Source organism: Lutra lutra, chromosome 6 (genome assembly GCF_902655055.1).
Source record: "Lutra lutra chromosome 6, mLutLut1.2, whole genome shotgun sequence".
Lineage (NCBI taxonomy): Eukaryota > Metazoa > Chordata > Mammalia > Carnivora > Mustelidae > Lutra > Lutra lutra.
In genome coordinates this window covers 70,895,270-70,921,481 of record NC_062283.1, presented here as the reverse complement: position 1 = coordinate 70,921,481, position 26,212 = coordinate 70,895,270, and the positions used below count along the sequence as shown (strand labels likewise).

At 38.4% G+C, this 26,212-nt stretch overlaps 1 protein-coding gene across 4 annotated transcripts in view; it reads right to left on the bottom strand.

Moving 5' to 3' along the window:
- Positions 1 to 26,212, bottom strand: part of SLC35F1 (solute carrier family 35 member F1) — a 403,322-nt gene that overhangs the window by 63,720 nt on the left and 313,390 nt on the right. For all 4 annotated transcript variants that reach the window (XM_047734861.1, XM_047734862.1, XM_047734863.1 and 1 more), the window contains exon 3: positions 16,450 to 16,577. In XM_047734861.1, coding sequence (XP_047590817.1) covers positions 16,450 to 16,577 — 128 coding nt within the window. The remainder of the gene's footprint in view (positions 1 to 16,449; positions 16,578 to 26,212) is intronic.

The window sequence follows — 26,212 nt, the reverse complement described above, 5'->3', positions numbered from 1 at the left end:
ACCCTTATATTGTTTCCTTTCCTTAGAACTCTCTTCCCCATATCTTTGCATATCTTACTCCCTCATGTTCTGGTTGGAGAGAAAACAAAAGTGAAACTAAGTATAACTTGGAGGGAAACTTCATGAGGCTAAGAATATGATCTTTATGCTATATATCTAGAACTCATAGAAAGGTATATGTAATATACGCTCAATAAATATTTGCTACACACATGGGTGAATAAAACGTGGATTGAGCCTTCTTAATGCACACATCAAATAAGTCACTGAGTCCTGTCTTTTTAGCCACCTATATTTCTCTAGAACCTCTTTACTTGCCCTATCCTGTCTGCCCCTTCCTCATCAGGCCATGCAAATGAACTCTCTAAATTGCAAATTTCATCATATCATTACTACTCTAGAAACTCTCAGGATAAAGCCTAAGTCCCTTAGGCTTAGCATTAAACCTTGTTTGTCAGTCCCTTCGTGATCTGTCACCAGCTGCCTCTTCATTCCTTCTTTGACCATTTCTCTTTCAAACTCCATGCAGAAGCATTTTTAGTTTCTTTAACATGTCATGGTCTTTCTCAACTCATTTCTTTGCACTGGCTGTTCCTTCTGCCCAGAGTTCCCATGTCCGTCTCTCTCACTACCCCTCCCCTGGTCCACTCAGACATATCTTTCAGAGCTCAGTTGAGACATTTCCTCTAAGAAGCCCTCTTTGGCTTCGCAAGTCTGAATTAAGTGCCCCCTCAGGGGGTTCCCACTGGTCTCAGTATTATCAAATTGTACTTACTATGCTAAGACACAATTACCCTCCATAAGGAAAGGATTTTTTTTCTCTCTTGCACTCAAGTTTTATTTTCTGAAGCTAGATGGTGTTTGGTACACACAAGGGCCCCTTAAATATTTTATTAATTCACTAAAACATATTTGTGGAGCACCTAGAAGGTGCCCAGCGCTATCCTAGGAAATAAGAAATCTAGTTAATAATAAAAAATTCTCTATGTTTATGGAGTTTAAGTGACAATCAAAATATATAGTATGCCAATGGAGATAAAAACTATGGAGAAAAATGAAGCAGGGGAGAGAGAAGGGAGTGCTGAATGGGGCAGGAGATTGTGATTTTAAACAGGGTGGCCAGGGAAAGACCCATTGAGAAGGGAACTTTGGAACAAGGTCCAAAGGTGCTTATCTCATTGTCTGGCAGATAGTAGATGTTGAATGGTGAAAATTTTCTGCTTCTCTGAACCATTTGGGGGGAATCTGCTGTCACTGAGGTAACTAGTATTGCCTAAAGCTGCTTATTGAGAGGACTTCAGCCAAAGGAGCTGAAGGTGCATTTCTGTGTAGCACCTATTTCTGTCCTCATTCTCTGGCCCAGATGGTGTTGCATCTCCTAAATGGACGACAGAGTCCCCCAGCTGATGGCTTCAGAAAATGCTCAGCTATATTCTTTCTTTCTGTTCAGGGGATCTTGAATTGTAACTGGCCCCTGACCCAGAAGATATAAAAAAGAGGGAAGACAGGAAGAAGGACAGAAATAATTCCTGCTATTTTCTCACAGGTTGGTGTTTTTATTAATTCTTATGGTCTGAGTCTTAAAAAGTCTTAGCAGCTTTTTAAAAAAATAATTAATTAATTTATTTATTTGAAAGAGAGAGAGAGAGCTCGAGCAAGGGAAGAGGCAGAGGGAGAGAAAGAGAAAGAAGCAGACTCCCTGCTGAATGTGGAGCCTGATGAGGGGGCTCTGTCTCTAGATTCCAAGATCATGACCTAATCAGAAACCAAGAGCAGGACGCTCAACTAACTGAGTTTAAAAATCTTTTTAAAAAGATTTTATTTATTTATTTGATGGGGGAAGTCTTAGCAGCTTTAAGACTATACCCTTCATTCTTAATGCATCTCAAAGACTTTTACTGATTTATGATTTATCAACAAACACATCCCTTCAAAAGCATTGCCAAAGTAAGCAGGCTAATGCATGTATTTTCTTTTTTATAGTGCAAGTACATCATCCTACTTTAAGTACTAATTGCAGGTGAATTTTGTGTAGTGATTGAATCAAAATGGGCACTTCTGTAAAGGCAACCAATCATGATGCAAGAGTGTTTTCCTGGATGTCTGTCCATGGCAGACAGTACCAAAATGGTCCTCCAAAGAAGTCCATCTAGGCGGCGCTGGGAGCATTGGGACCTTAGTGACCACAGAGAGGAAATAGGTCCTTGCCAGGATCCTTTTCTCAGAGAATGGAAACACCAGCACAGACAGACAACAGAAGATTGCCTTTGCACCTGTGTGTTTCTGGTTCAAATCTGCCTGGGGGTGGAGGAAGAATTAATACTGTCTCCAAATGTATTCATTTCTTGTTGCTGCTCTAACAAACGACCACAAACTTAGTGGCTTCAAACAAATAAATGCATGATCATACAGTTCTGGAGGTCCGAAGTCCTAAAATCAACATGTTCACAGAGCTGTGTACCTTCTGGCAGCCCTCAAGAAGAACCCCCTTCTTTGCCTTTCTCAGCTTCTAGGGCAACCTGCATTCCTTGGTTTGTGGCTCCTTCCTCCATCTTCAAAGCCAAGACAGTAGCATCTTTAGGCTGCTTCCATTGCCGCATCTTCCCCCCACCCCGCACCGCCCTGACTCTGGCTCCTCTTTTCAAAAGACCTTTGTGATTATACTGAGGTCACTCAGAGAATCTAGGATTATCTCATCATTTCAGATTCATCAATTGTATCACATCTGAGAGTCCCTTTGTCTCATAAAGTAACATATTACAGGGATTAGAACTCTAATATCTTTGGAGGGTCATTGTTCTGCCTATGACACAAGCTATGTTCATACATAAAGAAAGGTGTGCCTTAGAAATAATGACTTTTTTTTTTAGGGAAAGAAAGCTGCCACTTATTGAACAGGGCATGAAGGTGTTTACATATCTAATCTTCTTCAACAGTGGAATTTGTTCAATCTGGACATGGTTGTCATTCAAGGTAGTCATGCTGGAAGGTCATGGGTGTATTTTAATGAAGCTCTCAGTGCTCAAAAACATTTTGAACTTTCTAAAATTGCCTTCAGAGCCCTCACTGGAATATCCTTAATGGAAGCAACTGCTCATTCTTCAAGAGTAGGTTTTATTTTTTTTGGAAAGAGCACAAATGCTGGATTAAGCTAGATAATACTTTTGGGATCCAAAGGAAGGATAAATTATAAAAGAAATCTGCATGACTTAAAATCGGCTCAGAAGATGTCAAAGAAACTCCACGATATTTTGAACAATGGCAGGCACATCTAAATAAGTGTGTAATAAAAAGCATGTTGAAGAATAATATTAATTTGAGGGGTGCCTGGGTAGCTCAAAAAAGCCTCTGCCTTCAGCATGATCCCAGGGTCCTGGGATGGAGCCCCACATTGGGTTCTCTGCTCAGCGGGGACCCTGTTTCCTCCCCTCTCTCTCTGACTCTCTGCCTATTTGTGATCTCTGTATGTCAAATAAATAAATAAAATCTTTAAAAAAGGAATAATATTAATTTGAAAGTATAAATTTGGTTATGTTTACTAAGCCACTTTGCTTACATCTTATATAGTAAAATATTGTTATTACCTCAAGGACATTTTTATTTGAAAAGAAAGAGAATTCTTATATAGAATGATGTTTCTAATGAAACCACTTGGTGTTTGCCTACTCTTAATTTTCATGTTACACTGCCTAATTAGAGAAGCTATTTGTTACAAACTAGCTCTTTTCAAGTCCATTATCTTTTCATGTTGTATCCCCTAATTAAATCCTTTACAGGATATAGGATTGTTTTTTAAACGAGGCCAAACTAGATCAGTGGTTTAAAAAAGAAAATCCTCAAATCTTGTAACCAACACATAAAATCTCTTGCCCTCTCTTTCATTTTATTAATAATCTTTAATGTTTCAAGAAACCAAGGAAGTAATTACCTGGAGAAAACTATGAGAAATTACCAGTGATGTTATTTATAGAATTTTGCTTGAAGAAAGGCAGGGAGGATGACTTGAAATAAAAACATGACTCTAAATTTCTATCAAAAGATTTCATATGTATAAAAATCACTTAAAGGCCAAATGAACACGTTTGGGCAACAAGCCTTAATTGGCAGGATTTTAAAGCATGGCTAATTGGAACACCTTTTTTTTTTCTAACTGACGTATGGCTGATAAACATCTTTATATTGGTTTCAAGTGTACAACACAGAGAGTCAACAATCCTATACATAAAACTACTCTCACCACAGTAAGTGTAGTCCCCATACAACGTTATTATACTATTATTGACTACATCCCTATTTTTTGTTTTTCATCCTGTGACTTACTTATTTTATAATTGGGATTTTGTATCTCTTAATCCCCTTCAGTTATTTCATCCATCACCCAACCATCTCTCCTCTGGCAACCACCAGTTTGTTCTCTGTATTTATCATTCTGTTTCCATTTTTATTCATTTATTTATTTGTTTTGTGCTTTAGATTCCACATATAAATGAAAGCATATGGTATTTGTCTTTCTCTGAATTATTTCACTTAGCCTAATACTCTTGAGATCCATATATGTTGCAAATGGCAATATCTCACTTTTTTATGGCCAAGTAATATTCCACTGTATATATACATGTGTGTTGTGTGTGTATCACATCTTCTGCATCCATTCACCTATTGATGGACACTTACATTGCTTCTTTATTGTGGCTATTGTAAATAATGCTGCAGCAAACATAGTGATGCATATATCTTCTCAAAATAGTGTTTTTGTTTTCTTTGGGTAAATGCCCAGTAGTGGAATCACTGAATCATACTGGAACACTCTGACTTTTAAAATTTTAATTTGTTTCTATTAAGGCTTCTAAGGTATAAGTTTCCAAAGTAAAGAAAACTTTGAGTTTTGCAATTTTATTTACTTGGACATTAGAAGACTTGTTTTCAGTACTGTGCTTTCTGTCTTGGTCCTGTTTTCTCAGTCTCCCTGTCCTTTCCCCTTTTATAAACACACACACACACACACATACACACACACACACAATTTAGAGGTGCTCACTAAATCTATTTGTAATTCCTTACTTAAATGAATGAAAAACATCGATTAAAAGTGTCCATTTGGGGGCGCCTGGGTGGCTCAGTGGGTTGAGCCGCTGCCTTCAGCTCAGGTCATGATCTTGGGGTCCTGGGATCGAGTTCCGCATCGGGCTCTCTGCTCTGTGGGGAGCCTGCTTCCCTCTCTCTCTCTCTCTCTGCCTGCTTCTCTGCCTACTTGTGATCTCTCTCTGTCAAATAAATAAATAAAATCTTAAAAAAAAAATTGTTAAAAAAAAAAAAGTGTCCATTTGCCCATAATTCCTCTGATTCTATTCTGTAGAGAGCATGCACATTTGGGAGGTGTAAGGCAGTCAGTGGTTAACCGATTAATCCATGTGAGCACATAGACACCTTGGGGATATCCACAGCCAGGCCTCCTGTGTCTTCCCCTCTGCCCTGTTCACTCTTATCCACTAAACATAACAGGTATTTTGGCTTCTAACTTTGAAAATATCAATCTTGTGTGTGGCATAATACTGGACTATAGGAGTGTTTCACTTTTCACAAACTCAGTGTATTGAAAGTATATCTATGGAAACAGAAATAATTACTATTCATTGTACAGAATGATTTTTCAATTTATAAGAAATACCCTGTATATTTCCCAGAGTATTAAAATTAGAAATCATTTGTAAAAATTTATTTTTGGAAGTAATATTTCAGGAACATGTTCGTTGCAAAATAAAAGTGGTATATCTGTACCAGAGGAGAAAATTTTCTTGATTTTGCTTGTCAAGCAACAGCATTCCATGGTTTTAAGGTTTGTTTAGCTCTGATAATGTGAAAACATAATTCCAAGTAGGGTATAACTATATTGGCTTATACAAGTTCCCTTGATATTTTCACTCCCAAACAGAGTGGGCTAGAAGAATTTTGCTTGTACCTAGAAGCAATCTCATTAATGTTTATGAGATTTCACCTCTATTGACTGGCAAATGGTCTTATGTGAAGTAATAGAGTAATCAATCAGTGGTAAAGCTAATTGGAATGTGGGTTTCCTAACCTTCTTGTATCTCAAACAAGGTCTTTCACCTAGAACAGTTTGCATGCAACTGCACAATTTTTCATTGCTTTTCTTCAGTTTGCTGTCCAAGAGTGAGAGTGTGTGTGGAGAGCACAGTCTAGTTGAGGCAACATGTATCTTTTTTTTAAAATTGGACCAATGGAAAGAATCCATGCAGTGGAAAATAGGTGAGTAAAAGGACTGGTATTTTTTGAGCCTCTACCACATGTTGGAGGCTGGCTAAAGCAGTGGGTGTACCAGCTTGGCCGACTCACTGTCACATGGATCTCAGACACGTCTGAGAATGCTGGAAGACCAGGAAAATTCCATCTGCAGGAAGGACAGAGGAACGTCACTGAGGAAGGTGTTGGAGGTGGTGGCGGGATCAGAACAATATGATGTGTCATTGTTTGTTGGATTATTTTTGCCTGGGACTGTGGGGAAACAAGGCTCACTGCATGCAGTGTTACATGTGCATACCCAGGACCACACCAGCAGGCAGGTTTTTAAATTCTTCGAAGTGGGAAAACTGGTGTTCAGACAGAAAACAAATAGATAAGGGCATCTCACTTATTTATAACCTGTCTACATGAGCCATTGGAGCTGACAATCACCAAAAAACCAAGTGGCCCTGTTTTACTGTGGGATTCATGCTGTCAGTAAAGTCTAGGTTTATAGACCCCACCAAAATGTCTCCTCTGGAGAGTCCTTTCTGCCACGGGTGGAAGCAGTCCCTCCTCTCTGCAATCCCATAACATTTGTGCATAGCTCCATTTTACTACTGTTCAGACTGCACTGTAATTTGTCTATACATCTGTCTTCCAGAAAAATAGGATAAAGTTTTTTGGAAATGTAATTTTCCACTGTGAATCATGCACTAATTTATTTAGTGCTTACTATATACCGGATACACAGGTCTCACCTTCAAGGTCCTTACAGATATGCAGGAGGGAGTAAATGTGTTTAAAAAAAAAAAGAAAAGTTTGTATTTTTCTCAGGTTAAAAAGCTGGCAGGAAACCTGCAGTGTCCAATCACATATTTATTTATTTATTTATTTATTTATTAAATTTTATTTTATTTACATATTTGGGTTACTTCTACAATCGTGAAAATAAAAAGTCCAGATTTAAGAAATCTGAAAGATATTCAGAATATCATATTCCCTTTAAGGGTAAGAACTTTGTCTGCTTTTAAAGCTTTGCTTTTAAATGTACTTTAAAATATCTTTTGAATAGTCACAAACTGCCATAGTCCTACACTAAGGACAGGTAAAACAGCAAGGGTAAAGAAGGAAATACAGTCTTAAAAGCTGAACTCATAATTGTAAACTCAAGCCCATGGATCTGTTTCTAACGTGCATAGGCAGTTTTTGTTTCTGGGCTCATCCATGGAGGTGGAAATACAAGTTGGCTACAAATAAGTTTAGTGACTTTCTCTCTTATATCATAACTTCTTGACTATGGGACCAGAGTTACATGAGTCCTGAGGATGAGTGGTACCCCTCTCCTGTCTCCAGGAAAGATACTAATGCATACTTTCTTCATCACCCTACTATATTGTATCCTAACTGATAACATAGCTTCCCACTGCCCCACAGCAGGGCTCAGGTCTGATAAGTAGTCATATCCCCAGCCTCTAACCACAGCATAGGCATTTTTGAAATAATAAATACATCTGAAGGGCAAGTCTATTCACACGGCTTAAATTTTCGACATAACAATGTACAAACTACCCAGCCTTTTTCTGGATCTGATACAACTTAACTCATAGCCTACTGAAAATTGACAAAGAGAAAACCCAGAAATGACTGAGAGTTACATAAAGCAATAAGACAAACTGTCACTTGTGTATATCTTAGCATGATGTGTATGTTACATGTATATGTTGTGTGTATGCCTTGTAGAATTAATTTCAGAGCTGGATATCACAATACACACTGGGGAGGCTGCCTTGCATTCTGTATTAACTGTTCCCAACATGTTCTGAGTCAGAGGAGCAGGACAGAAAGAAAATAACCAGGGCCAGAGGAATTTCTTTCTTGTCCTTTGCCTCTGATGGAAACTGCCAGAAGAATGGAAAGTGCTCTGAAGTATACACCATGTGAGGAGGAGAATGTGTTAGAGGTACAGACCCCTCAGTATGGTTATCAGCAAGAGTACTGCAAATTATTTCCAACGTGAGTTAATTTTAGTTGCCAAATACCATGTTTGAAGAGACCAGCTTTCTTCTGATTTCACAGAAGCACCAGTTTCATCTGTTTGCATTTTAGTACTACACGGCTGAAAAAAGATGAATAATCTTTAGGCGAGAAGTTGTAAAGCTGATATCTCTACTGAAATGGTTCGTATGGCACAGTTATAAAAATAGCAGTGCTTTTAGGATTTATCCAAATGTCACTGCTAATCCGTCACAATCTATTCATTCTCTGCAAGTCAAAAGATACAAACTCACAAAGGTGTCTTTAGAATACAATCTTTATAAATCCTTATAAATCTATTCATTTTCTAATAAGGGAAACAGCTGGGTTTCTTCACGTCAATGTCTCTCCTCCATCATCTTTTTCCTTAATATGTTATCACTTTTGCCATTGTTAACTTTTTTTAGCTTCCAACTATGAAGGCAAAGTTAAAACATTTTTTTTCCCCAAAAGATGTTCAACATTAGCTCCTAAGAACCTGCACAATAAAACCACAATGAAATATCACTATGTATGTTTTGGAATGGCTAAAATAAAAGATGTGATAACACCAAGTGCTGGTGAGGATACAGAGCAACTGGGCCTCTCATACATGGCTGGTGGGAATGTAAAATGGTGCTGCAGCTCTGAAAAGCCATTTGCCAGTTTCTAAAACCAAACAGGCACTCTCCATATGACCCAGCAGATGCACTTTTGCACATTTAGCCCAGAGAAATGAAATCTTATGTTAACACAAAAACTTGCACATGGATGTTCATAGCACCTTTATTTGTAAAAGCCCAAAGTGGAAACAATTCAAATGTCTCTCAATAGGTGAATGGTTAAACACACTCTGGTACATCTAGACCGTGTAATACTATACTTCAATAAAAAGGAATAAAATATTGATATATGCAAAAATCTGGATGCACTTAAAGACGTTATGCTTTGTGGGGAAAAAAAAACCAATCTCCAAAGGTTAAACACTGCATGATTCCATTTTATATGGCATCCTCCTGCTGACAAAATCATATAGCTGGAGAATAGATTAATGGTTGCCAGATGACAGGGATGGGTTGGTGGGATGGGTGCAACTTCACAGCAGGAGCACAACAGAGTTGCTTTGTGGTAATGGGGCAGTTCTGTATCCTAATTGTGCTAGTGTTTACACAGACTTACAAATGGGATCGAATTGCACAGAACTACACACACACACACACACACATTCATGAATGAAAGAAAAGGGGTTGAAAACTGAAAAAGGTCTGTAGTCTAGTTAACAGTATTGTACCATTATCAATATACTGGTTTTGACATCATACAAAAGTCATATAAAATGTCACAACTGGGGAAAGCTGCATAAATGATGCAAAAGACTCTATATATTTTTGCAATTCCCTGTGAGTCTATAATCATTTCAAAAATATATATTTCCAAAAAAAAAAAAAAAAGAAAAAAATGTTTTCCTTTCAAGTTTCATGTATCAGTTGTTTGTGACATCTAACCCTACGTTTGGTGAACGAACTCAAAGGGCAGGAAGAAAAAGCAAAGGCAGGCTCTTGGTGTCTTTTTGGTTTATGTCTCTATTTTTAAAAGAATCAAGAAACAAAAGTATTTGGTGCTGTGCCAACTATTAATGAATTCTGGCTTGTGAAAACAGAAGTGCTCTGAAAAAGGGTTACAGGGTCACATCTTATCATTTCTTTCCTCAGAAATTTTCATGGCTCTCTTTTACCTATAAAATTAAGTCACACTCTTCCTACTGACATTGAAGATCTCCTACAATATGGTCCCAACTTAAGTCTTCAGTTCTGTCTTTCTCTATTCCTTTAAGAGAATCCACTGCTTTAACTGGTTCTCTACACTAGGGCCTGAGTTTTCTTTAAGACTCAAATTTGGCTTCCCATGGCACTTAGCCTTAAGACTCAAACACTTGACCTGGCCATTGAGACTCATAATGTTTGGTGTCTGCCTCCTTCTCCAGGCCATCTTGTACTAGTCTTCATTCCCTATGCCCAGTCACATTACTGGTCTCCAACTTCATCCTTGCCACAGCCCTTCCTACCCAGGGCCTTAAGCCCATTGCCTTCTTTGTTTAGATCTCTTTCCACCCCTCCTATTTATTTATTTGTCTATTATCTCTTATATTTTATTTTTATTTATTTTTTATTATTAAGTTCAGTTAGCCAACATATAGTACATCATTAGTTTTTGCTGTAGTGTTCAACAATTCATTAGTTGCATATAACATTCAGTGCTCATCACAACATGTGCCCTCCTTAATAGCATCATCTGGTTACCCCATCACTCCACCCCCTCCCTTCTGTAACCTTCAGTTTGTTTCCTAGAGTCCAGAGTCTCTCATGGTGTGTCTCCCTCTTTGATTTCTTCCCATTTAGTTTTCCCTCCCTTTCCTTGTGGTCCTCTGCATTATTCCTTATGTTCCACATATTAGTGAAACCATATGATAATTGTCTTTCTCTTTTTTACTTACTTCGCTTAGCATAATCCCCTCCAGTTCCATCTTTGTTGATGCAAATGGTAGTATTTATCCTTTTTGATGGCTAAGTGATATTCCATTGTATATATAAACCACATTTTCATTATCCATTCATCTGCTGAAAGACATCTTGGCTCCTTCCACAGTTTGCCTATTGTGGACATTGCTGTTATAAACATTGGAGTGCAGGTGTCCCTTCTTTATACTACATCTGTATCTTTGGGGTAAATACATAGTAGTGCAATTGCTGGGTTGTAGGGTTTCCCGATTTTTAACTTTTTGAGGAACCCTATACTGTTTTCCAAACTGTCTATACCAGCTTACATTGTCACCAACAGTGTAAGAGAGTTTCCCTTTCTCCACATCCTTGCCAACATTTGTTGTTTCCTGTCTTGTTAATTTTTCCTTTTAACTGGTGTAAAGTGGTATCTCACTGTGGTTTTGATTTGCATTTCCCTAATGGCTAGTCATGTTGAGAATTTTTTCATATGTCTGTTGGCCATTTAGATGTCTTCTTTGGTGAAGTGTCTGTTCATGTCTTCTGCCCATTTCTTGACTGGATTTTTACTTTTTGGGTACTGAATTTGATAAGTTCTTTATAGATCTTGGATACCAGCCCTTTATATGTAATGTCATTTGCAAATATCTTCTCCCATTCCTCTCCCATTGCCTCTTAGTTTTGTTGACTCTTTCCTTTGCTGTGCAGAAGCATTTTAACATGATGAAGTCCCAAAAGTTCAGTTTTACTTTTAAAGATGTGTCTTGAAAGAAGTTGCTGTGGCTGACATCAAAGAGGTTACTGCCTATGTTCTCCTCCAGGATTTGAATGAATTCCTATATTACATTGAGGTCTTTCATCCATTTTGAATTTATCTTCGTGTATTGTGTAAGAGAACGGTCTAGTTTCATTCTTCTGCATGTGGCTATCCAACTTATTGAAGAGACTCTTTTTTTGATTGGATATTCTTTCCTGATTTGTTGAAAATTATTTGACTGTAGAGTTGAGGATCCATTTTGGGGGTCTCTATTCTGTTCTAATGATCTGTGTGTCTGTTTTTGTGCCAATACCATGCTGTCTTGATGATCACAACTTTGTAACAGAACTTGAAGTCAGGCATCGTGATGCTCCCAGCTTTGGTTTTCTTTTTCAGGACTCCCCTGGCAATTCAGGGTCTTTTCTGGTTCCATACAGATTTTAGGATTGTTCGTTCCAGCTCTGTGAAAAATGTCAATGGTATTTTGATAAGGACTGCATTGAAAGTGTAGATTGCTCTGGGCAGCATTGATAGTTTATAACAATCTTTATTCTTCCAATCCATGAGCATGGAATGTTTTTCCATCTCTTTGTGTCTTCCTCAATTTTTTTCACAAGTATTCTGTAGTTTCTAGAATATAGCTCCTTTACCTCTTTGGTTAGGTTTATTCCTAGGTATCTTATGGTTTTTGGTGCTATTACAAATGAAATCAATTCCTTAATTTCTCTTTCTTTAGTTACATTGTTAGTATATAGAAATGCAACTGATTTCTGTGCATTGATTTTGTATCCTGCCACATTGCTTAATTGCTGTATGAGTTCTAGTAATTTGTGGATGGAGTATCATGTCATTTGCAATGAGAGAGAGTTTGACTTCTTTGCCAGTCTGAATGCCTTTTATTTCTTTTTGCTGTCTGATTGCTGAGGCTAGGACTTCTAGTACTATGTTGACCAATAATGGTGATAGTTGGCATTGCTGTTGTCTACTGACCTTAAAGTAAAAGCTCTCAGTTTTTCCCCATTGAGAATGATATTCACTGTGGGCTTTTCATAGATGTTTTTATGATGTTGAGGTATGGTCCCTCTATCCCTATACTTTGAAGAGTTTGAATCAGAAAAGGATGCTTTTATTTTATCAAATACTTTTTCTGCATCAATTGAAAAGATCATATGGTTCTTTTCTTTTATTAATGTACTCTATCATGTTCATTGATTTCTGAATGTTGAACCACCCTTGCATCCCAGGAATAAATCCCACCTGGTAGTGGTGAATGATCCTTTTAGTGCCCTGTTGGATCCTATTGGCTAGGATCTTCTTGAGTATTTTGGCATCCATGCTTATCAGGTATGTTGGTCTGTAATTCTCCTTTTTGATGGGGTCTTTGTCTCATTTTGGGATCAGGTAATGCTGGCTTCATAGAATGAATTTGGAATTTTTCCTTCTATTTCTTTTTTTTTTTTTTGAAACAGCTTCAATAGAATAGGTATTATTTCTTCTTTAAATATTTGGAAGAATTCCCCTGGGAAGCCATCTGGCCCTGGGCTCTTGTTTGTTAGGAGATTTTTGATTACTGCTTCAATTTCCTTATTGGCTGGGGGTTCTGTTCAGATTGTCTATTTCTTCCTGTTTCAGTCTTGGTAGTTTTTAAGTTTCCAGGAATACATCTATTTCTTCCACTCCTCTTTCAGACTTCAGTTCCACTATCAATTCTTCAGGGGAAAACCTTCCCCAGCTTGCCAGTTGAAGTCAGGTTGGTTTGACAGCCATTCTCATAGAACTGTGTTGCTTTCCTTTAGAATGCTTATCTTTCATTAAAACTATACATCCATTTGTTTGATTATTTGACCAAATGCTGCTTTCCCTATTTGACTAAAAGTTCCATGAGAATACAGCTTGTATCTATTTTTGCTTGCAACTTTATTCACCACTTAATGAAATGTCTTGAACATAGAATTATTAAATAATTATTTTTTTAGTGACTGGATGAATCAAACTGGAATAACTGCTCCCCAATCATATTCATTGGGTTTCCTGCCCCCACGCTTCTGTCATGCTCTTCATCCCATGTGAAAATCTATACCCACATTTTATCTTCTCTACATTTTATCTAATCTTATAGATTAGATATCTCATATGAATGGGTACTTTCTTGGTCTTTGGAAATAAACATCATCTCTGCCTTCTTTGGAAACTGTAGCACTTAGGCATCTGTTCTCTTGCAGTACTTGGCATTGCTATCGATAGATTTTTGCCTCTTATGCTCTTTATCAATTCATATGTTTCTGGAGGGCAAGGCTTATTCATTTCTCTTTATGTCACTTGCAATAACTAGCTCATTTCTCAGAGGCTTAATATATTTTCCTTATTGATTAATATGAGTAAAAGCTAAACACATATTAAAAGCTGAATTAATATTTATAGAAATAAGGAAAAATTATCGGCACTTGTTAGTTCTACTGATTTCCAATGAGTAAACAAAATTAAATTACTAAATAGCTGTACAGACATGATTCCAGAACAAATGCCTTCTGTTCTGACCATTTATTATTATTTAATAGGTTTATTTGTTGTACATGGCAAAGTCATTCTAAAATTGTTAGATTCAACTTGCTTTTTTACTTTTCACTATTCCTTGCTCAGTAAATTACAATGAAGACCAACTGATATTCCAGTAGAATTATTATTTTTCTTTCTCGCTAAAGAATTAAGATAAACTTTTTCATAGAATGGAACATTAAAATAGGCATTGAAGAATGAATTTGAGAGAGGTAGCAGGATGGATCAGGATGGTGGGGTACGACATGGGTTGAACTAAACACCTGAAGACCATGAGACCAGTTGTTAAGAATAAATTGCCACTGTTCCAAAAAGAAAAGAAAGAAAGAGAAAGGAAAATTGAAAAAAAAAATTCAAAAAAGCTCCATAGAACTTATGAAACCAACAATTGGTTGTGACTTTACAATGCTTAAAAACAAACAAACAAACAAACAAACAAACACCCCACAGAAGCCAACTATATTTTCAAAGGAGAACATCTCCTCTTCATTCTCCCCAGGCTCACTTACAGTTTTTGGCTCTGGGCTAATGGGCTCAGCTCTGCCACAAAGCTAACACTTGTCTCTTCCTTCGCCTGCCCTATCTGTAAAGACATTCTGGAGGCCTCTACATTTAGGTAGAGAACTGCTGGGAATTTCTGTGCCCCCAAACAGTGGAAATCAATGCAATTGAATTAACTTCTTTAAACATTTATTGAGTACCTGGCATGTGCTGGGTTTTCTAGTAGGTACTAGAAATTCGGAGGTGAACAAGAAATTACCCTTGCTATGAAAGAACTCACAGTTGGGTGGAGTAGGTAGGAATATTCAAACATCATTCTTCAGTAAGACAGACTGTAGACAGAGCTAACAAATAAAGTGCCACGGGAGCACAGAAGAGAGATACCTATTTCTGTTGTGGGACTCATTGAAGTGAGTGGGAGTAAAGCTGAGTATGGGGGCACATAGCTGATTTCCCATCATTTATTCACCTTTCTCCTCCTGCAGTGGGTGACATGTGATTAGTGGGATTGATCCCATCCTGACGCCACGAGTGAGTGCTGACTGGTGAGCCAGTAACCCTCAAAGCAGAGATGGTACTCCCCTGCCAGAGGGCATTTGGAAATCCACAGGGACACTTATAGTTGTTATAAGGCTGAAAAAGATGCTATTAGCTTTTAGTGGACAGAAACTAAGAATGTTAAATGACCAATAAAGTAGGAAAGGGACCCAAATCATGAAAAATTGCCCCACCCAAAATGCCAGTAGTACTCCTGAAAAACATGAGTCTGAGACAATCAGAAATCTCATCCTGTATTGGGTTGGGGAGTCCAACTTTAAGCCAATTAGCTCACAGCATTTCCCTGTTGTCATTGTGGTCCAATTAGTATAAGGGCTCTGGACTTCTTTTCAATGGGTTTAGGTAGACAAGCATCCTTTCTGTCTCACTGGGCATGCAGGAGGAAGCCTGCAGCCCCATCTCATTCCAGCTTAGACAACTTCCCATTCAATCTACACAATCTAAATATGTTTAGGTGGTTGGTCTGCTTGCTTGATTCTGCATTTTTGTTATTATTTTTCCAAGTAAATTATTTGAATGGCAGGAATGTTGTTGTGGTATCAAGTCTAAGTAAGACATAACATATGAATAATATTTTGTTTTCATCCCAGAGCCTTGGAATACTATAAAATTCATAATATGGCCATAAAGGGGAAATGATGGTGAAAAAATGGTCAAGTGTATCATTTATGGTATAATGAAGAATGGAAATGGTGTCTGGTGAAAGTTGTGAGAACCCAAGTTTAAACTTGCAATTGTGTTTGTGTGTGTGTGTGTGTGTGTGTGTGTGTGTGTACACACACCCATGTGCCTAAAAGAAAAGGAGAGGGAGGAAGGGAGGACAGAGTGGCTATCTTCATGAATAACACTATTTAGGAATTTGCATCTTGTTCTTTTAGGGAAGATTCTGTCCCTTTCGGTTGCAAAATCTCCTCATTAAAGAAAGCTAAAAGAAAAGATTATTAAGCACTGGTTACTTAATCAAAGTCCATTAACGTGTTCTAAGATGTTTTAAGTTGTGTTTAAAATGGCTCTGTTTTTATGCCTATTAATAACTCTCCTACTGACATAAGATTAGTTGGTAGTATTCATAGCTAGAAAATATTTTCCTACATTTTCAATAGTTACAGTCTAATAAGAACAAAGAGGAAAAAGATATCCAATTACATTTGAATTAAGAAAAATTAATAAGATATGGAAATAATGCACAAGTTAATTTTTAAACACCCAATTTCCCTCTTGCAAAACCTTTAGAGAAGTATTTAGATTTCCAGGTGACTAAACTGAAAGCAAACTACATCTGGAAACTGAGGAGGGTGAGAAAGACATAAGATCCGCCAGTACCTGAATACTGGTCAGAGTCGTGTACTGGTAAGCCTTGACCACCAGATAATTTGCTTCCAGGTCGATGAGTCCCAGGATCATATATTTCCACCATCTTCGTCGTAAAATTGCCAGGAGGTTTTCTTCTCCTGTGTCATGAAGGTGAGAAGAAATGGGTTAGGTTCTGAAATATAAACTGTATATTTAGAAGGATTCTAAATTATTGTTGTACTCTATATTTTTCTTGTTCCTTAACAAATGTTCAATTAAACAAATGAATTGTGTCAAAGATTGACATGTTTTTACTTAGCTAATAGTCTTCATTGTAGACTTTGGCTTTTCAAATTGGTTTTTATACCAGAATAAGACTAGGTAGGTTTTTAGTTCACCATGAAAGGCATTTTTCTCATGAACATCTGATGAAAAAAGTCATATAATGTAAAAATAAAAGGACAGGTATACCAGAAAGGCTGCATAAACATACACAAAGTCCAAATCATTCTAAACTTCAGTATTGTGGTAAAATAGAAAGAAACAAAATGAGGGTAGGCCAATGGACAAAGGCCTATGCTTGACAGCACATCTGTAGTTAGACTCCCAGATGCCATCCCGAGTGCTTGCCCAGCTTTGAACATTACATGCTTTGAACATTATATTCTGGTGGGGTGTGGGTGATGGGAAAGAATTAAAATAGAGGGTCTCAGATGGACAAGAGCCATAGGATCATGGTCTGAGTATTGCCCCCAACCACAATCTTCACCATCTTGCCTCTTAAGTTTATAACATCAGAACAGATTTTGAATCCCTTAGCTTTTCATCCATATTTTTACATCTTTCAAGCCTGAAAGAAATCTATTTTCTCAAGGGGAAATCATGATTGTTAATAATAACAGCTCTCTGGAGTCAAGCTGTGAGGTCTTTATAGAAGTATGGGATTTGCAGAAACTGAGTGAATAGTGACTGTATCCATTATGATTGCTGCACAACAAATTATCCTAAAACACTGCTGCCTAAAAACAATAAGCAACTATTACCTCCTTGTTTTGTGGGTCAAGAGTCTGGACACAGCTTAACCGAGTGTCTCTGATTCAAGCTGTCTCAATAAGCTGCAGTCAAGTTGTCATCCATGGATGTAGTCACATCTGAAGGTCTGACTGGGGAGGGATCTCCTTCTAAACTCACTCAGCATGGCTATTAGCAGGCCTCAGTCCTTACCTCAAGGGCCTGCCTGAAGACATGGCAGTTGATTTCATCCAGGATGAGCACTGGGGGCAAGGGAGACAAAGTGCAGGGGAGAGGGAAAGTACATGTTTTTTCTAATAACTTATCATCAGAAATGGGACTTCTCCCCTATTCTCTTCTTTAAAGGAGGGTCAACAAGTTCAACCTACATTTAAGGAAGTGAATTTTGTAAGGATGTGACTATCAGGAGGCAGAGATCATTGGAGGTTATCTTAGAGGTTGGCTTCCCCAGTGACACACACTTCTAGTATTTTAGCTGTGCTTAAGCTGGTTCTCAAGAACCTCAACAAACTCCACATCCTCACCTGTCTCTGAGCCACTCTCAGGACTTTGAACTCCTAATTTCTACCACTGGTCTTATTCAAGTGACCATGATATGAGGTGAAGACCTTTTCAACCTTACATAAACTTGTAAAACAAATCTTTCCAGTTACATAGAGAATGTCGGAGTCTGGGCTGTGCCTGGTTGGCAACAAGGAGAGGGAGGTCTCTGGACCTTTGGTAGCTAACCCAGTTTTCAAGCCTCATTTTGGGAGCCACACTTCTCACAACATTTGCTCCAAGTACACTAAAAATCTTTCTGACTTGGTGAATTGTTAATTCCTGTTGATCCTTCAAAATTTAGCTATTCTCTGCCATTTTGTCTGCTGTCACTGCCCCCTTGGCAATGTGTACCCAGTAGATCCTTTCACATGATTGTGACTACTTAGAAATTTTCTCTTCACAAAACTGAGAGTTTGGGGTTGATAAGACATCAGTGTCCTACTCATATATGTATCCAATGCCCTAAGCATACTGACATATAATAAGGATTAGCAAAGTGTTTTGGAATGGACAAATAATTGAACTGAAAAAGTGTGAACTGAAAAAAACTGAAAAAAAGAACTGACAAGAGTCAGCTCTAGTATATGAGTCACATTTCTTGTGTTTTGCACTGAGATTCATAGCCAGTGGATGCGATCCCCAAGGTCATTTTGACAGCACCCTTGCACAGCATTTCTGCCTTTCTTATCTGCCTACACATTTGATCAATCAACCACCTCTCAAGATTTACCTTGTAAATTAGTGATTTGCCACCTGACTGAATATTCCCATCTTCTTGAGAGATTTTTAAAAATCTCAATGCTTGGGACCAGACACTCAAAATTCTAGTGTAGTTGGCTTTGGGTGGATCCTGGGCATTGGGCTGAGGATCAAACTTAGGACTTTCAAATGTTTGATGTCCAGTGGTTATCCTCAGGATGACCTGCGCTAGGAATTTCAGATATAACCGCAAAGTAGTGAATGCTCTTCATACCAAAGAAACACCTGAACATCTGGCCTGAAGTATGCTTTTCCTTGTCGTGTCTCTGGGCTTTTCCCTGTGCTGATTCCTCTGCTTGGACTGTTTTTCTTCCAGTCTCCAAATGAAAGATGAGCATAGACACTAACACCAGGGAGCCTTCCTTGGTCTTCCTAGGGCTGGATTTCCCTGTAATATACTTCTTTAACACCCTTTGCTTACCCACATACAATACTAATCTCACTGTATTATAATGACTTGTTTTCTTGACCCTATTACTCATTAGATTATTAACAATTTGAAGACAGTAGCATTACCTTGGTCATCACTTTATCTCTAGGATCCAAAAATACATAGTAAGTGGTCAATAACTAATACAAAATGTATGAATAAATTTCATGTTTAATAATCTCAGCAAAGCTAAGTAGATCGAAATTGAGGTACTTAAAATATATCTACTATAAACATTCATGTTCCGGACAATGAAAATTGTTTTCCAGTTAGAATGTAGACAACATCTGACACAATTAATTTGGTGACCATTTTACACATGACATACTATACATAGGACATAAAAAGGTCGATGGCGTATTTAACTGCAAAGCTGCAATTCTATAGTTACAGGTCATTGTCCCAGTTAATTTACACAATGAACAGACAGTTGCCAAACTCAGAGCATACCAGCCACATCTCAATGATGTAAGACTGAAAATCTGGGTCATGGTGCTGTTTGTTCTACCAATCAATAATATATTCAAAGTGTAATTCATTACATAGATTCAAAGGAATGATTAGTTGACTTGCTGTTCTGCTGCAAAAGTCTGCAAAGCAAAACACCTAAATAAATGTTCCATATTGTTCCATATTGTTTGATTTGAAGTACCAGAAAACATACAACCTTCTTGCACAGCAAAATTATCCAGGAAGGCAAGAGAGCACTTTTGTATTTTTGGCTGAGCAAAAAATCCAGCCCTAAGAATGACTGCTTAGGGATTTATCTACATGACTCTTATTAACACTGATGTACAACAGGCCATTAAAATTCTTTCTAAAATAATGAAAATGCGTTCTTTACAGCCTTTGTGCCAAAACGCTCTCTAAATCTCATAAAATAGGGCCATCCATAAGAAACACCAGCACAACTGGTGGTATGTTAATGTTTTGAAATTCTTTTTTTTTTTTTAATTAACTGAAGGAATAACAAAATCCATGGGTGGAAACTTTAGAATTACAGTTTGCCATTTGCATGCATTCTGTTAATTATTATTTTTATTATCAATATGTTCAAATATAAATAAAATTATTAGAGAATATTATAATAAGGTAACATGCAATCTGATTTAATAAATGTTAACATTTTGCCATATTTGCTTCATAAATATTGTTTTTTTTTCTGAGGGAGAAATGTTTAAGATAAAACTGAAGCTCCCCTTCTGCTCTTGCCAGATTCTATTCCCTTGCTCCTTCCGCACATCACTGTCTTGATATTGTTGTGGATCCTTCATGTTTGTGCTTTTGTTATACATTTCCTAGTTACGTTTGTATCCAAAATAGGATTTAACTTCCTTTGGTATGTTTTTAAACTTTAAATGAAAGTTTACTTTATATACTGTAGATGTCATTCTTCTAGGTTCTTCTTCTTTTTTTAACGTTTAATATTGTTTTAGAAATGTGTCCCTATTGTTTTGTGTAGAGCTAACTCATTTATTTTAAACACTGCATATTCTCATACTCTCTGAATATGCCACAATTTATCCAGTCTCCCACTAAGAGACATCTAAGCTGTTTCCAATTTTTCTCTATTAGGAACAGCGTGGCCAGGAAAGTTACCCTGATTTCAAGTAACAGCATTCTAGAAACAATAACTACTTCACTAATTAAGAACAGGGAAGGGAATTACTGACAATCTTTATCACATCATTCATATTGAATTTTACTAAGCACCAACAGCACGATCAATTAAAAGTGGTTTAGAATTCTAGTAACAAAAAACTTCTCTGATGCTTACTCTGTATCAGGCAGTATCTATATGCATTACAAATATTAACTTTCCTAATCCTAATCCTAATCGTAACACCATACAGTAGACATTGCTATTAACCCCATTTGCAGATGACAAGACCAAGGCCCAGAGGAGTTAAGTAACTTGCCTGAAAGGTCACACAGATAAGCCAGGATCTGGACTCATGACATTCAGGCCCTAGGCTTCATACTCATTAGTCCTGTACAGTTTTGCCTCCCTGATTTGTACTGTGGCATTGTCCTCAGGAGTCCCACACTTCTCATTTCTCTTTCATGACCTACCTGTCCCTACTCATCCTTCAGTGCCCCTCAGCTAACTCCTGGGGGTGCCCATCACACTGAAGCCCCCCCTATTGCCAGTGCTCAGCAATGCAGCTTCTGTAGCAGCTTAGGCACAATGATGTGTCTGACCACCAGCAAGTCAGTATCAAGGATTTGGTGTCTCCCTGCCTGATCTAAGCCCATGACGAAATTCCCCTTACGAAATGTAAAATAAGTTTTAAAGTCATTTCTATTGCTTAAGAAACTCTAATTACAAGAATTACTGTTTTATGCTGTACTACTTGCTAAAGCTTCAGGCATAGTAGCAGTGGTCACACATGGGGTGGGGCAAGGTGATGGTGAATACATACTAAATGAAAGAGGAGAGAACTTTTGAACAAAAATATGGCGCACATTCATGGTGGTGTCTAGAAAACAGAGACCTTTGATTCATAGTGTTCTTGTTCACCCCCAGTGGTAGTCTGGGTCAAGAATAACAGTACTGCAAGAAAGCACCAGAGGTAGATCGGCTCAGGGAATAAGAAGCTGCATTATTCTTGGGACACTTTCATTAAGGGTTCTCATGGGTGGTGTGATCCTTCATGGCGTTCTTATGGAAGAACAGAACCCAGCATGCTTTGCACAAACAGTCTGCAAGCAAGAGCAAAGCCTCTACACAGGGGTTGATACCCTTACTCTTATGGACCCCTCTTTGTCTCACAAATGGAGCCATAACACCATCTTTCTTTACCAGAACTCTAAATGGAAGTGTTTAAGTATCAATCAGTGAATCTGGGGGGGGAAAAAAAGACTTCTGATGGAGGTCTTAATGATTCATCTTTAAAAGCTAAAATGTAGTATTAGAATGTAGGGCTTAAAACAATTCTCTTTGTGAGAAAAGTGAACAAAATAAATGCACTAATAAGGAAATGGAAATATAAATTATTCACAAAAAGGACTGTAACCAGTTGTACTTTATAATATGAACCTGAGAGTAAAGATGAAATACAAAAAATATAGATAATGAAGATTCAACTTTGTTTCATATTCTTTCAGTCATTTTTACTATTAGAAACGGACAGTGAGATTGGAAAGAGCATAAGAGACAATGTTTTGGCTTGGTAGCAAACAGACTTGGGTTTGAGCACTGACTGCCTTCTGCTATGTGGTACTAAGTAACTTGGTTAATGGCCTTGAACCTCAATCCCTCTACTACAAAATAGAGATTATAACAACTATCTCATGGGGTATCATCGATTAAAGGTAGTATGAATAAAGTGTATAAGCTAATACCTAGCTAAGGTCTGTGTACAAAACACCATGGCAATGGGTAGGGTTCTGAAAGCCTTGTGCCCTTCCAGCCACCCATGACAAGCTAAATCACCATGTTAGATGCAGCACACAGGAAGCTCAGGATAGTGAACCCTCATAATTATTCATTAAGACACTGGCCACACATGTCTGTCTGTCTCTTACTCTGGATCACATCCAAGCCAGTGTACGACATATGTTCCAACTAGAGACAGGCTGAGGGCCTTGCCTTTGATGCCTCTCCCCTGGACCAGACCCATGTCTTGACCCTTTGGATCACACCACTCGACAGGAGAGTGGAGGCTGTGCATGGATGCACCTGCTCTCCGTCATCCCATCTCAGTCCCCCTCAGCACTTCTCTTGTTTATGTCTCCTCAACGATGTCTTTCCTAGTAAGTTGGACAATGTAAAATCTTATTACTAAGGCAAGAGAGCTGAATAACACTTTTAAAATCTGCTCAGTCATCTGGCTGTTTTCCAGAAATGCCTAATAAAACTTTGGGAGAATATCCAAAAGCTAAAAATGAATCCTAATCACATCAGGTTCTGGTAGCTCTTACTTTAAGCTGAATATGAGAGAAAAAAAAAAGTATAGATGATGTAGAAGGGATTGCACACAGGATAGGTTTCTTAACAATAAGTTTATTTTGCTTCTTTCACAGTTATATTTCTGGCATTGATAATTAAAACCCAACATTCAAGCTCTAATTATGAGCACAATCTATCACCTCTTCTGAGATTAAAACATTTACACATTGTAATATGAAAATAAAAGCCTCAGAGTATGCTACCATTTTTAACATGAACCAAATCACTTAAATCTTAGAAAACTTCTCTTTCTTGTTTTTTTTTAACTGTCATTTAAAAAAAAAAAGATTTTGTTGAATTTATTTGAGAGAGAGAGTGTGCAGAGTGACAGAGAGAGAATGGGGGGAAGGGCAGAGGGAGAAGCAGACTCCCCATAGAGCAGAGAGCCCGACGTGGGGCTCAATCCCAGGACACTGGGATCACGACCTGAGCTGAAGGCAGACGCTTAACCGACTAAGCCACCCAAGCGTCCCATAAGCTGTCATCTTTTACGAAGCTAAGATATATGATTTCATGTGGTGCATTTATATTGTACACTTTTCCAAAATATCCAAACTTCTTTAGTCCTGATGTGTCTTAGAAAACACAATTCCTAACATCTTCTTCATACCAATATAAACATTGATAGCAAGTTTGCCTAACTTTTATCATACAGACAGTTAAGACACATAGGCAGATAAACAAATAAAGCACTTTTCAGGATATCTAAATACCTATACACAAGGGGCACCTGGGTGGGGCTCAGTGGGTTAAGGCCTCTGTCTTCGGCTCAGGTCATGATCCCAGGGTCCTGGGATCAAGCCCCGCATTGGGCTCTCTGCTCAGCAGGGAGCCTGCTTCCTCCCCTCTCCCTGCCTGCCTCTCTGCCTACTTGTGATCTCTGTCTGTCAAATAAATAAATAAAGTCTTAAAAAAAAACAAACCCCATACACAAAAGTACCCACTATTAAACTCTGTTGACCAATACCTGTGTATTGGTTGCTCGACCTCTTAGAAAATAGCGAATGAGATCTGAGCACCTCCCCTAGGTAAATCCCACCCAGAATTTATTTATTTATTTTTAAATGTCTTATTTGACAGAGATCACAAGTAGGCAGAGAGGCACTGGGGGCGCAGTGGAAGCAGGCTCCCTGCTGAGCAGAGAGCCCCAGTCAGGGCTTGATCCCAGGACCCTGAGATCATGACGCAGGTGCCCCCACCAGAATTTAAAACATTCTTTAAAACATGTATACAAGGGCACCTGGGTAGCTCAGTGGGTTGAGCCTCTGCCTTCCGCTCAGGTCATGCTCTCAGGGTCCTGGGATCGAGACTTGAGTTGGGCTCTTTGCTCAGCAAGGAGCCTGCCTCCCCCTCTCTCTCTGCCTGCCTCTCTGCCTGCTTGTGATCTCTCTCTCTCTGTCAAATAAATAAATAAATTCTTAAAAAAATAAAACATCTATATAGTTCAGCATGCATTTTATATTCTTGGACAGAGCATTGTAAAGAATAAACCAGCTTAGGGGCGCCTGGGTGGCTCAGTGGGTTAAGCCTCTGCCTTCAGCTCAGGTCGTGATCTCAGGGTCCTGGGATCGAGCCCCGCATTCGGCTCTCTGCTTGGCTGGGAACCTGCTTCCTCCTCTCTCTCTGCCTGCTGTTCTGCCTACTTGTGATCTCTCTCTGTCAAATAAATAAATAAAATCTTAAAAAAAAAAAAAAAGAATAAGCCAGCTTGAATAACTAAACACTGTCACTATGAATAATTGAAAGAAGAATCTGAAAACCTTAAAAATGTTCTGCAGGGTCAAACACAATCCAACACTTCTGTCCCATTTCTAATTGTAATGCCTTTATTCATGTATATAATCTAAAAACTAAAACGTAACCCGAGTACATCTTTCTCCCCTCAAACTCCTGTCCAGTTTATGCCTTTTGTTGAACAACCACTCCTTGGGGGCCATTTTCACTTTGTGTATCTTTTGCAGTTATCTATGCACACAGGTTCTTCCTCTGAAAAGTCTCACTGGTAGTTCCTTTCTTTTGACTTAGGTAGTGAGTTTATTAGACCGGGCCTTTCCCTTGGGGGCTGCTGGGCTATTCAGCTCCAGGAGGCCGATGTTTCAGAGAAGCTACGAAGAATGGTGCCCTTTGAAGTTGTGTCTGTGGCAGTCATGTCTGCCCTTTGGGACATAGGGAGGACACTGGTGGGTTCTACACCAGACTCTCCCAGGCACTGACTGTATGATTCTGTTTTGTAACTGTGTCTCTCTAAACATCAATTTCTCTCATCTACACATTGGAGCTACTAGGTGGACCTGCCTTCTTGAATATTTGTTAGGACTAAATGAAATATCTGTAAAATGCTTGACATGGTGCCTGGCAAGTTGCTCACGTTATTATTGTCTTGATATTTATCATAGCTGGTCTTTCCTTATGCCCTGCTTCCTACATAATGTAGTTGTATAGTAAAGAATTTTACCTTGTCTCAAAAGAGGTCTGGTATTTGTCCTAGGCTAACAATATCATTTAGGGGAGGGGCTGGCCATGCCAGAAACACCAGCAATGTGAGTTAGAGTCGGGGAATTTGGGTCACCTGCAGAGGCTGGAGATTGAGTTCAGCCATATGTGCAATGAATCATGCTTACATAATGGAGCGCCCATAAAAACCCTGAACACAGAGGGTCTCCTGAATTTCCCTGGTTGGCAATACTTTGTTCATATTCTCACACATTGGTGCTGGGAAAGTAATCCTAATTCCACCAGGAGAAGACAATGGAAGCTCTTGACTTGATACTTCACCTGGATTTTGCTCTATGTGCTTCTACCCTTGGTTGATTTTTAACCTGTATCCCTTCCTTATAGTAACTGTAACCATGACTATAATAGTTCCAGTGAGTTCTGTGAGTCTGAGCAAATTACTGAAGCTGCGTATGGTTTGGGGGATACTTCCCACCTATGAACTTGCAATTGGTGTCAGCAGAGGGGGTAGTCCTGGATGGACCCTAAACTTTCTCACTTGGTTTAAATTCTCACAGTTGGTGTGAGGTAACAGTAGTGTTGGGGCTATGTCCCAAAGTCTTTGCAGGACGTTTTCCTCAAAC